This window comes from Colossoma macropomum, unplaced genomic scaffold, assembly GCF_904425465.1.
Source record: "Colossoma macropomum unplaced genomic scaffold, Colossoma_macropomum, whole genome shotgun sequence".
Lineage (NCBI taxonomy): Eukaryota > Metazoa > Chordata > Actinopteri > Characiformes > Serrasalmidae > Colossoma > Colossoma macropomum.
The window spans coordinates 3719473-3732712 of NW_023494800.1; the positions used below are offsets into that span (position 1 = coordinate 3719473).

Sequence of the window (13240 nt, forward strand, 5' to 3'; positions counted from 1 at the left end):
ATCACACAAAGGGTTCTTTGAGTGTTTATGGTTCTATATCGAACCATTTTCTTTTTACTAAAGAACGCTTGAAGAACCACCTTGTTTTGGGTTCTATATAGAAGGGTTCTTCTATAGTAACAAGCTTGACATCATAACAATAGCAGAACCCTTTTTGGTGCTATACAGAACTCTTCAAAAAGATTCTATATAGAACCGTCTATAGCTCAGCTTTCAGTATGCAAAGGGTTCTGTGAGTGTTCAGGGTTCTATACAGAACCAATTTCTTTACTAAAGAAAATATGTTAAAGGAATAAACATAATAAAATAACAAAAAACAACAATAGTAACAATAATAATAATAATAATAATAATAATAACAATATTATTATTATTATTATTATTATAACAACAACAAGGTGGGAGGAAATAAAAGGATGATTGAAGGCTAATATTGTCAGGTAAGATGAAAGCAGTTACCACAGTTACTTTCACACAGTTGCTTGAATAAGAGGATTCTGTTACTGATACAGGCCTACACAGGTGTGTGTGTGTGTGTGTGTGTGTGTGTGTGTGTGTGTACAGTGTGTGGTTCTGACCATTCATCACTTCAGTAACACTGACCGTTTACACACACCTGACCAGTGCCAGGCCAGGCGAAATCCCTGAAGCAGAACCTCAGCCATCATCGCTCCATCATACTTTCACCTCACTGCATTAAAACCTGCCCACACTGCAGTCCGACTAAAGCCACAGTTCAGCAAAAATATCTCATTTGACCAATTAAGCCCCTCCCAGTCCCAAACGTAGTCGATCGGTCCATCAGCCAAAACATGTTTGATGTCTGAAGTTTGCTGAAGTTTCCAGTCTTAAACTGCAGCTATGAGGCCAACAGCCAACAAGTACCAGAAAGCTCTGGGCAGTATGAAGGTATTTATCATTATCATGATTAATGATTTATTTATATAGCACCTTATGTCCACTCACTGTCCACTCTATTAGACACTCCTACCTTATCAGTCCACCTTGTAGATGTAAAGTCAGAGACGATAGCTCATCTGCTGCTGCACAGTTTGTGTTGGTCATCCTCTAGTCCTTCATCAGTGGTCACAGGACGCCGCCCACAGGACGCTGTTGGCTGGATGTTTTTGGTTGGTGGACTATTCTCAGTCCAGCAGTGACACTGAGGTGTTTAAAAACTCCAGCAGCACTGCTGTGTCTGATCCACTCAGACCAGCACAACACATACTAACACACCACCATCACGTCAGTGCTGAGAATGATCCACCACCCAAATACTACCTGCTCTGTGAGGGTCCATGGGGGTCCTGACCACTGAAGAACAGGGTAAAAGGGGGCTAACAAAGTATCAGAAAACAGATGGACTACAGTCTGTAACTGTAGAACTACAAAGTGCACCTATATAGTAAGTGGAGCTGATAAAATAGAGAATGAGTATGTAGAATGGATGTATTATGTATGTTGCAATGTATGCATTAGAGCGTGTGTACTCTGATTATAGTAAAAACAAAAACAGGATTGTATAGGTAACAATATGAACTCCTACAGACAAACAAAACAGGCAACAAAGCACGAGAAAGAAAACGAAGACGAGACAAAGCAAAAAGAAAAATAGGAGAGAGAGAGAGAGAGAGAGAGAGAGAGAGACAGACACACACACAACAGATAGGTTTGGGCGGAAAGGCACATTCTAGTTAGCTTAAAGAATAATTCCGCCCTCAGGCCTGTCTGCAGCAATTAAACCCTGACTATTACTCATCATAACACAGCCGCGTGCTGCGAGTCTAACCGCGCGCTCCCCCTGTTCATCAAACCGCTGTTTATCGATAGCAAATCTCGACTACGTCGAACAGAAGAGCGATAGGAGAGGGATGAAACGATCGGCTGTGTGAGCCGAACACAGAATATCATAATCTACTACAGGACACTGAGTGACCACGCTGGGAAAACAGACACCGAGGTCATCGCTTCACTCTGCTACGTCTTCATTCTGTAGGTTTTTCACTGAACGGATGACGGATCAGGACAATGAGTCACTACAGATGCCGAGGTTTATTACTGTGAGCGTAAGAGGAGCTTCTCAAACCAAAACAAGGCCTTCGCTCGGGGTTATATATGGTTCAATTACACAAAGTACAGAGCCTGATTGGCTCTGGCCCACTGCAAGACCAGAACATCAACTCTAGTCCAAGGAGAAGCCTGTTCCACGTGTGCCCCATTCTTCAGAACGCATTAACAGGCACGTGACCTTCGGAATAACTCACTGGCTGCTCTGTACAAATCCGTATCAATAATGGTGCAAAATAATGAACCAGACATGTGGGTCGTTCCCCATTTGGAGGGGGAATTCAGGTGATACGTATTTAAAAAATCAATTTCTTTCATCCCAAAACGAGATAAATGTTAATGTCCATTAACATCTCCTATTATCATATATGCAAAAAGGAGCTTAACTCCAAACATATTTTACAGTGACTGGTGTTGTATGAATGTAGTGTAACACCAGTGACGGTGACTCCAGTGACATTCTGGTTAAAACTGAGGATTCTGTAAATTGGCTGACTCATTGGCTGATCAGGTGACCTTGTGCAACTATTTAATCAGTAATAAAAGTGATATTTGGCATTATTTTGATAAAATTTTAATTACCCAGCCATTAAAGCACAAAACACCAGTGACACATAGACGTTCTGAGCTGCCTGATAAACAAAATTATTAATAACTTAATGAAATATAGTGAGCGAGTGTGACTCGCCTCCTCAGGCCTTGAGATGCTTCCTCTCTGATGAGCCTCGACCCAGAGAAGCAGTTTAATAGAGCTGAAAATACTGTGATAAAATGTAGAATAAGAGTCCTGAAAACACCAGTGACCAAAATCTGTGACAAATGAATTCTTTAAATAAGGTTTTTTTTTAATGCGGTATAATATTAAATATTAAATCTGTTTGACAAATTCCCAAGTTAAACCTCTTAAAAATATTGTTTTATATTAAAATGCTTTTTTAAATGCTGAAAATTGGTTTTGTGATGAGCTGTTTTACGGATGCAGAGCAACTATGAAACAGGATAAAAAAAAGAAAAATCAGAATCATAAGGGAAAAGTGTTATTTAATCTTAGCTCAACTGTGTAAATACATAATACTGACTTTTGGAGCTGTGCCTAATATTGTAAGCATCTTTTTTAAGGTCCGCAACCTGTGATGGTCTCCAACTGGAGAATCACCCATATGCATAGAATAATTAAAATAAAAATAGACAAAAGGATTCTGTGTTAAAGATACGTTGCCATGTGTTTGAGTTGGAGTTTCAGTCCAGGTGTTCAATTCTGTCTAGTTTTATCCAAATATTAACAATATTACTACCACTAATAATAAAATAATAATAATAATAATAATAATAATAATAATAATAATAATAAATCTGTCTTTTCCCCTACTACCAAGTCCGCTTCAATATTTTTTTTCTTCTTCAATATATATAATCTGTAAACCTCATATAATGTGCTAAAACAGTTGATCATATTAAATGTTAAAATCATATATCTATGTTATGATATTTTGATAAGGGTTTTAAAATGAGGCACTTACAACTGATTAAGGCTACAAAGTCCAGCTGATCACTGCAGACATCTGAACTATCAATATATGATCTCAAAATCAGAGCTCTGAATATTTGAACGATTCCAAAATAATTCTAAACAAAAACAAGTCGTTTTATATAAAACAATAAACTACATGAGCTGCAGATACTGTTAAACCTCTAAACGTCCCCAGTGTACAGTAGGCCCATTCGCTGGAGCTGGACACCTGGTATCTTTTCTTTTTTGCGGTGCTGTTCCATAGATCATGCTGGGGAGTAGGTGGAGGCACCCATTACGTTGCAGTGCATGCTGGGAACTGTAGTGCAGCTCATGGTGAAATGGGCTAGTATTAATAGAAAGTTAAAATCATTTAGCGGGCTGAACAGGATCGCACCACGGGCCTTGTGTTTGACACACGGGATTTAGAGCAAAAAAATAATGTCCAAACCGAAAAATGCATCGGGTTTGGAGCATTTCTGCTCACCGTGGGGCGCGACAGCGGCACCTTTCGCACAAACGTCATTCATTTTCACCAGAGAGAAAACCAGCTTAGACCTAGAGCTCCTAACATGGGCAAGACGTCGACTCCAGAATGACGCCACGACTTCAGAGCTCATCTCTGAGCACCTTAAAGGCTGCGCCACAAGAAAGGTTACACTCCAGTTCCCCCTCTTTCTCTTCCCTCCTTCTCTCTCTCTCTCTCTCTCTCTCTCTCTCTCCGCCCTTTCGGCTGACTGTACGGTCACACGGCTCCAATAAGCCAGTCTGATATTACCTTACACTCTCGATAAAGTCAGCTCTCAGGGGAGAGAGCTATATATTGAGAAGAGTGGATGGGTTATTGGGTAAGAGAGGTGCACTCACTCTCTCTCCCTCTCTCTAGCTCTCTCTCTCCCTCTCTCTCTCTCTCTCTGAAGCACATACACACATACACCTTGTTCCGAGGTTTCTAGCCAGGACCATAACAAGAACATACAGATTCAATCACATTGATTAATCTGTGCTAGACTGCTGCCGCCATGGTAACCGCTGATTGATTATTGGGGCGGCTGGTTTAAACTCGGCTGTGCTCCACGGAAGGACCAGAGCCAATTGCTTGCGCGCGCACACACACACACACACACACACAAACACACACACACACACACACACACACACACAAACACACAGCTCACTAATCATTGCGCAAAAATGAACAAAAACAAAAAAAATAGGAAATTAGCTCCACAGTATATGATGTGCTAAACACCGACAGACCAGCTCACCTCCCCCCCCATAGACTCAACATGCACAGCATGGCCTGTTTATCTGCACTAAACACACACTAAGTCCAAAAGTATCCGGACGGTGCTAAAAACGGGTGAATATTATACTTTAAAAATAGTATCTTGTCAAGTGAAACGATTTTAAATATAGGTAAAATATCTAAAATTCCCATTTTGAGATGGTTGTGCACTGATAAGATTATCTAGCTTATTTCTGGACTTGGTTTACTTGTTTTGGGTAATTTTATTGAGTAAAATTCTCACTGTATTGGCAGATAATTTTGCTGGTTTCAAGCTCATTTCTTAAACCAAGCTAAATTAGAGACGGATGCGGCTCCTAACGACGCCCCCACCACCCGCGAGTGCGTGTGAGAGAAGGAAAGAAGCATTTGAGGGATGCAAGGTTTCTCTCATTAGGTTAATATTCCACTCTTTGCTGAGCGAAGGCTGCAGATCCCCTCCAAACACATAGGGTGCACATCTGAGCGCCGCTGCAGGCTGTTCATCCTGTACAGTCGCTCATCAGCAAAGCAACAGAGCACAAAAGAGACCCTCAAAAACTCAGGTCACTCAGTGTATGAATGTGCGAGAAAGAGAGAGAATATATGTTATTATATGTAATACATACATCAAATAAGATGGGTTACAGTGTATTTGGACAGACGGGGAATTCAAATTCTCCTTCCAAACGGTGATGAATTTCCAAGTGAAACGTGTTAATAAGGAGGGTCTCTGACTAAGCTGAGCATTTTCTCTCTCTGACAGGTGGGGCGGTGGAATGTGATATTATTGGTTGAGATTATTTTTTATTTTTCTGCCCACTGGTGCATGTCAACATGGTCAAATAATTAGAGCAATAAAAAATTCCAATCAAATAGCCGCTGTTAGACGTTCATCTAAAGCTGGGGAGTCAAACTCAACCACCAAAAGGGCCACATTAAAAAATCTCATCAAATCCGTGGGCCAGCTGTTTTATTTCATTTTTACTAGACATTTTGCCACGACCCACTGTTTGTTCAAAATATGCCAAAACAACGTCAATAAATAGGCACTGAATACTTGAACAATTAAAAAATAACTACATATACAAACAAATAGTTTTATATAAAGTAATAGACGACATCAGCTGCAGATCACTGCTAACCCTCTTTAAGTATCTCCAATGTACAGTAGGGTTTAAAACTGCCCATTCGCTGGAAGTGGACACCTGCCATCTTTTTTTATGTTGTTTTTGTGGTGCTGTTCCATGGATCATTGATGGGGAGGGGGTGCGAGCACACATTATGTTGCAGTGCATGCTGGGACCTGTAGTGCAGCTCATAGTGCAATGGGCTAATATTAATAGAAAATTTAAATAATTCTGCTGCAATAATTCTGGCCTGAATTGGCCCACAGGCATTGTGTACTATACTCAATTTCATAATATTAAATTTAACTGTTGTAAATGAATGAGGAATATATGCTCGTTGGTATTATTATCTTTTAAAAGATCTGGACTGGGAGTGTATGTGAGTGGACCATTAGGCCTGCGTATCTTTACTCTGTTAATGTACGCGATTTGCTCTTATGACCTTCAGAATGTCTGTATATCAGTGCTTGTGTGACACACTGTGTGCAGGTGAGTGCAACAGGTCAGCAGGTAGCCGTACTCACAGGTGTGCCGAGCGAGCGAGTAGTTGGATCCCCCGGTGGTCAAGCCGAAGCCCTCGGGCGCCTGGCCGCTGGTCCTGGAGCGAGACGGCAGCTTAGGGGGCTCAATCTCTGCTCCAAACTCTGCCCCAATCACACCTAGCAGAACAATCGCCGTGGCCTGCTTACGCCTCTCCTCATACGAGTTCGAGATCTTCTTCGCATTCGGAGGGAGGTTAGAGAGACAGCCTGGAGAGAGAGAGAAGGAGAGGGAGGGATAAATGACTGAACATGAACAGTATATGCAACACATATGACAATATGACATACATACTATGGCTTCATGCAATGTTACGATAATTTTACTACTGGACTTATCAGAAATATTATGAACTGCTTAGTTAAGTCGAATCAAGGGTCCATTTCTTGGAAAACCAAATTTTACTCACTTTAATAAAAGTATGTAGTACATGAGCAAAATAGATTTGCGAATATATTTATCTGAAAAAAATCTTGTTTTTTTAAAATGTGAGTGTAATCACACACGCTGAGAAACATTAAAAGGAGATTTGAAGTAAATGGTAAAATTTTACTTGAATTCTGCTATATAACTTGGTCATAACCATGCAATAAACATGTCATAGCACATATCATATGCAGATTATGTCCAATAATAATAGTGACCGCTAACTAGAGCACAAAGCAAAAACATAAGCTGTCATGACATCAAACATATGAAATATCTGCTGTGCCATTTACCAGTAATGGTAACATTACATTGTTGTATTAGACTTAGACTTAGACAGACTTTATTGTCATTCAAATTTACACTGTACAGTGCACATTAGAACGAAATTACGTTGCATAGGCTCAGGGTAGATCAGGGAGAATTATAAGTAATACAATGTAGTGCAAAGTGTGGCGCATATGTAAACATTGTCACGCCTCGAACGGATTCGGACTACGTTTCCCAGAAGGACCTGGGAGATCACGTGGATGAGCAACTTCTCTCGGACTCGGAGTCCAGAGCGAACTCCATTGCCCATAATCCCTTGGGTGATCACATGACCCATGACAATAGTTCACGCACTTGTCAGCGTTCCCAATCACCTGAATATTGACTCAGAACACCTGTGTTTTGAATCATATGACTCTCTTAGAATAGTATATCAGCCCGGGCTTTAGTTAGGGTACTTTGCGAGGTATTGATTCTCCGGAACTTACTGAGCGTTTTTTCTGATCTGTTTTTGAGTGATTGTTTTCGACCCACGTTTGTTATATCGACCTTGATTTTTGCCTACTCCCCTTGTACCTTTGCTGATTCTGTATTGGACTTGTGTTTTTGACCTTTCTGCCTGCCTTTTGACGACGATTTTGACTTTCCCCTTGGTTTTGTCTGCCCTGTGTTATGATCACTTCGGTGATCTTCTGCTGCCTTTTGATCAAGTCACACGCTTGTTTTTCAACCCCGCTTGTGTCACCTGATAATAAAACTTTGTTTGCATTTTTTCATCCGCGAGCGTCTGAATTCTGTTGCCGCGTCACAAACATATTTATGTCAACAGATAAACCTCTTTCCAGAGGCTAGCAGCGAGAACAGTCCATGGTGGGGGTGGGAGGGGTCTCTGTTTATGTTCTGAGCTCTGGTCAGATTTTTGGTCCAGTATTACTGGATATAATTTGTTATAACAGCTCCTGACAACATGACGTCCACTCTGACATCTTTACCCTCCTCAGTTCTGAGACTGGACACTTTAAAAACAATGTTCTCTGCTCTCCACTAAATCTCCAGTTTGTTGTTGTTTACTGGGGAACATATATTCAGTATCTAGTATCATGGACGTTTAGGCTTAGGCACATTAAATCTGAGAGTTTTTGAAAAATGAACATATTTATTATCATATTATATTTAAAGCAAGCACTGAACGTTCCTGCATGTATGCATGAAAAGTTGCATGAAACGATTTCTGAACTCTTGGAACAACACGGGCTTCTGTGTCAACGGCTCCTAAAATATTAAATACTGGGTGTCCCACAAAAATTGACATTTCGTAGTTCAATAACAGCCAATTCTCCCTCAAACGATCTCAAACTTTAACAGAATGTGTAAAAACTAACCAAGTTTAATTTATGTTTTTTATTTCAGGTTGATGAATGACGGTCACTAGAAACGAAAAGGCATTTTGTGTGTTAGAATCTGCTCGAACACAGTCAAACAAGAGTGCAGCGTTTTCAAGAAAATTCAATAAAAATGCACCAACTGGAAAGCAGATTTGGACATGGTCCCAAAAATTCAAAGAGGAAGGCCGTCTGTGCAGAACAAAGGGATCTGGACGACCACCAGTATCGCAAGAGATTACATTTGTGAAATTGGTTATAAAATCTACATCCCTCTGAATTTCTTGTATTGTTCAACATGAAGCCTATTTAATTTCGTTTGCCAGGACATGTAGCTACTCAGATATCTTAAATGATGTCAATTTTTTTGGACACCCTGTACATTTCATAATGAAAAACAGCTAAAAAATTCAACCAATGAATGCTGGCGTGGCTGATGTCTTCTGGGATTGTCCAAAAACAGACATGGAAGAATGTTAAAGAGGAGTTGGAGAAAATTCTGGAAGTTCATATTCCGCTGGACCCATTACGGCTCTTGTTGGAAGTGTTGCCTGAACACGTTTACCAATGACCGGAGTTACATACTGCATGTTTTGTTGATGGTTGAAAGGAAATGAATTACTATTAACTGGATGAAGCCTAATCCCCCAGTGACTGTTCAGTGGTTACAAAAAGTCAAGCATGTTTATATGATGGAACTCACGACAGCCCAGCTACAGATAAAACAACCTGTTTTATAAGGAGATGGAAACCTGTTACTGTTCACCGCAGTTAGGGTTTTTTGGGTATGTGTGTATTTGTGTGTATGGAGGTACAGAATGTGTAGATGTATGGGTGTTTGTGTTCTGTCTCTGGAACATGTACGTTAAGTGAAGCCCCAATCTCAAGGTAAATTAGTCATATGTTAAATAGCTGTCAATGTGTGTTAAAGGCAATAAACAATATTAAAAAAAGAGCTTTTTAACACAAACCAAATTTCCGGATCATCCACTGTCGCTCCTAAAGAAACATGAGAATCTACCTTTAACAAAATAAACAAAAACCTTGAATGGCTGTTTGTCTGTTACTCTAATCAGAGCATAATGTAGTCCAAATGTCCTAAAACTAAACTTTGTCAAAATGTGGTTACATACAAATGAATATCTACTATGTCTTTAATTGCTTTTCACAAGAGAGACTGAAATAAATACAGAATCATTCAGAAACAGTGCTTCACTCGGTTTTGGAGGCCGCCACCTTGGATCTCGCCAGCCGCCATATTTGCTTATGTTTATGACAAGATAAACAAAATGTTCAATGTTCATTTAAAGATCAACCGATACAAATACTGAGGTCTGTAGACACATTAAGGTGACTGTGCTGATATAACTACTTCAACAAAGCTAGAATATCTGGCAAAAAATGTCCAGCATACTGGACGTTCGGAATGACGAGGTTATGTCATTGTTATGCACCGGGGTTCGAGTAAAGTGTTGGAAACAATACTTAAACTCACTCAACAGATTCTTATCTGTAGGAAAGCAGACAGAAGGAGAAGGCAGGGTGTGGGAGAGCGAGGGAAAGAGAGAAATATCTCTCAGATTTCTCAGAAAATCTGATTTTCCAGTTCACATGAAAACGCTGGATATCGGCTCGCGTTCGCCTTCCAGCAACACGTACACTCAGATGGAGTTTATACGGCTACAATGAGATCAAACACAGCCCGCCAGATGTTTAGGAGGAAGCGAACCCAAAGCAAGTTAACCGGCGCTGGGAAAAACGCTGAACAGATGAAAAGGAGGTTTTGTAAATAGAGAGATATTGGTCGGAGCATTCGGCAATGTTCTCATCCTCGGGCCCGGGAGACCGTCTGAACTGCGGTGTTTCCTCCAGCTTATTCTAATCATAACTGTGATATTGAATGATCTGAATTAGCTGTGCTGGATTAGAGAAAACAGTGAAGAAGTTCCTAAAGAAGGTCAGAAGTTGTTGGCCGGTACAGATGCTGCGATATATTATATACATCTGAATTACTGGACTTATCAGAATGTGTTCACTTGCTGTGAGCACCATATCAGATCCCAGCCGCCACACGCTCGGCTGTGTGTAAGGCTATATGCAATATAAAATACGCAGTCATATGCAAACGTTTTGGCACCCCCAGTCAAATGACATGTTTAGTTTTTTTCTAAGTGAAAAAGTGAACATCTCCTCCACAGAGAACTCTCTCTATTCTAGTCTCTCTATTCATTTGCTGAGTTTAAAATGCAGGAAATAAAAAAAACCAAAATTTAAAAAAGGTGCCATGACTTTTGCACAGCCCACATTCATGTTTCATTTTTTCCCATGTTAAATTCAGTAAATAAACAGTAATTGTGTATTAAAATGTGCAGAAGTGTGTCTCTGTAGAGGATGTGTAACTTATTTACACTTAGAAAATCAACAACATGTCATTTAACCAAAACTTTTGCATACAACTGTAAATCAGATTGCTGCATCAAATTAATGTGACGATTGTGTAATATGCATGCTTTAAGAAAATAATCAAATTTTTTCATAGAAATGAAATAAATGGTGCTCTTAACTAGGCCACATATAGACCCTTAATGAGACTCTGTCTTAGTAGTTCTATTACTTGACAAAGACGCTTCATAACATGTTGACACAGTCATTTACCTCATAAAACATTTAATGTCATCTCGCAAATACTGACAATCAGTCCATAAATACTCAAGCATAGATTTTTTTTTAAACAAGCCTCCACGCAGGCAGCCTTTAAATAAAGTGTCACTCATTTCCAATGTAGCATTAAAGCTACATTATGTAAGATTAGATTTGGGGATTTGGAGACCTCTCTGGTGGAAATGTGTAACTGCATGCAATGCGTGGGAGGACATTCTGTAGTGTGGGTTGTGCTTCTGGGGCCGTATTACAGAAACTTCCTATCTTTTTGTCTTAAGATCTGACAGGTCAAGATTAGATTTTTCACAAATTTGTGTTACAGAAGCAAATCTGATCTTAATTTAGGAATCTTATCTGACAGCATCTTATCTCAAGGTAAGAAATCTTAATTTACTCGATCGAAGTTGATCATCAACTGTCATGTCTGTTACCTAGCAACCGACCATATGCACACAGGTAAAACGTAAACACATAATCAAAGTAATCAAGTTAGTTAACCAGCCAGCTAACATTAGCTACTGTTACTGATGTAAAAAGGTCAAATAAAACTAAAAGCGCGTTAAACTGCAAGTTAAGAATGTTGTCTCAGTGCTTTGTGCTGTTTATCAGAGTGTCGTCGCTCTCGGTTTCAGTTTCATTACCCAAACGCTTTAGCCGAGCGCGCTAACGTTACTCCTCCTAATAAACAGACACACGCTCAGTTCTGTCTCCTCATTATTCACCACCAGTACTGTGATATCGTATCTGATGGGTATATCAAACGTTAACACTCAAAGGTAATAAGAGGGACAGTATAGATTGAGTCTGCAGCGTCTGAGTTATTAAAAAACACTGTTTAAAAAAATAATAATAAACCTCACAAGTCAAAGCAGCGTTTTCAGTGCAGATAAATGGATGGTTATAGTGAACTGTGCTGCCCATCACTGCATAAAACAATAGAAACAGACGGATAAACAGAAGTTAAGATGCCTCTAGGGTTTATCTTAAAGTTAAGAAAATATTTAGGATATTTTGGCAACTTGTTTCTGTAAAACCGTTTTCTTACCTGGAAATAAGATTATAGACTTAAGAACTGCTGTTTTGTAATAGCTTCTGTCCTAAATTCAGTCTTAACTGAAGTTACCATGACAACAAAGCAGATAAAATATGATCTCAGACTTATGAATTTTCTGTAATACGGCCCCTGACCCCTTCCCTGAGCGGATGAATCTGCTGACTGAAAGAGAATTCAAAGAGAACTCAGTCTAAACTTGCTGAAGGTGCGTCTCCTGAGGACGTGAGTGAATTATCCACTATTATCATCACATCTTCATCAGAATGAAGTTGATTTTGAGCCTCAACATCAAGCCGGACCTTCTTTTTGAGCCTCTGTGTGTGACCTTAACTGAGACATATGATGTGGTCAGCGCATGCCCACCATACTGTAGCCTGTTTTTTATTCTCCTCACTCGAAAACGTCTTTCAATTTCAACAAAAACAAGTCTTACATAGTGCAGCTTTAAGGTCACAGCAGCAGGAGGCTGCTGGTTCACGGCCTAGTTATGCTATGTAGCCTAAAGGAGATTAGGGGTATATAGGTGGGGGATTATAAGCGTGTGGGGGGCCGGTGCTTCAGGTGGATTCTGGTGGAGAGATAAGGACGTGGCTGAGGTGCTGATGAAGTGCTGAGAGTGTGAGGCTGAGGCTGCAGCTCCATGGACGCTGTCAGTGATAGTCACGCATCTGCCAAATAAGAGGAAAGAGGCGCAGGAAAGAAACGTCAGGCACCAAAACAGACTTATAACGCCAAACCCAGAACACAAACTGGGGTTCTCTTCACTGTATGTGGATGAAGAGCTGGATGAACTTCACTTTATCCCGACTAGGAGGGTGAACTTCTCACCTCACAATGACTCGATCAGATGACCATTCTTTAGGAAACGTATGAGCCCAGTACTCCATCACCCCAGTTCTTGCTTTTGTTTTTGTCCTGTGTTCTGTCTCCTCC

The 13240-nt window shown here is 40.2% G+C and overlaps 1 protein-coding gene across 1 annotated transcript in view; it reads right to left on the bottom strand.

Moving 5' to 3' along the window:
* Positions 1–13240, bottom strand: part of LOC118819701 (WD repeat-containing protein 7) — a 292651-nt gene that overhangs the window by 78243 nt on the left and 201168 nt on the right. The window contains exon 21 of the mRNA XM_036587568.1: positions 6499–6723. Within this exon, the coding sequence (XP_036443461.1) occupies positions 6499–6723 (225 nt within the window). The remainder of the gene's footprint in view (positions 1–6498; positions 6724–13240) is intronic.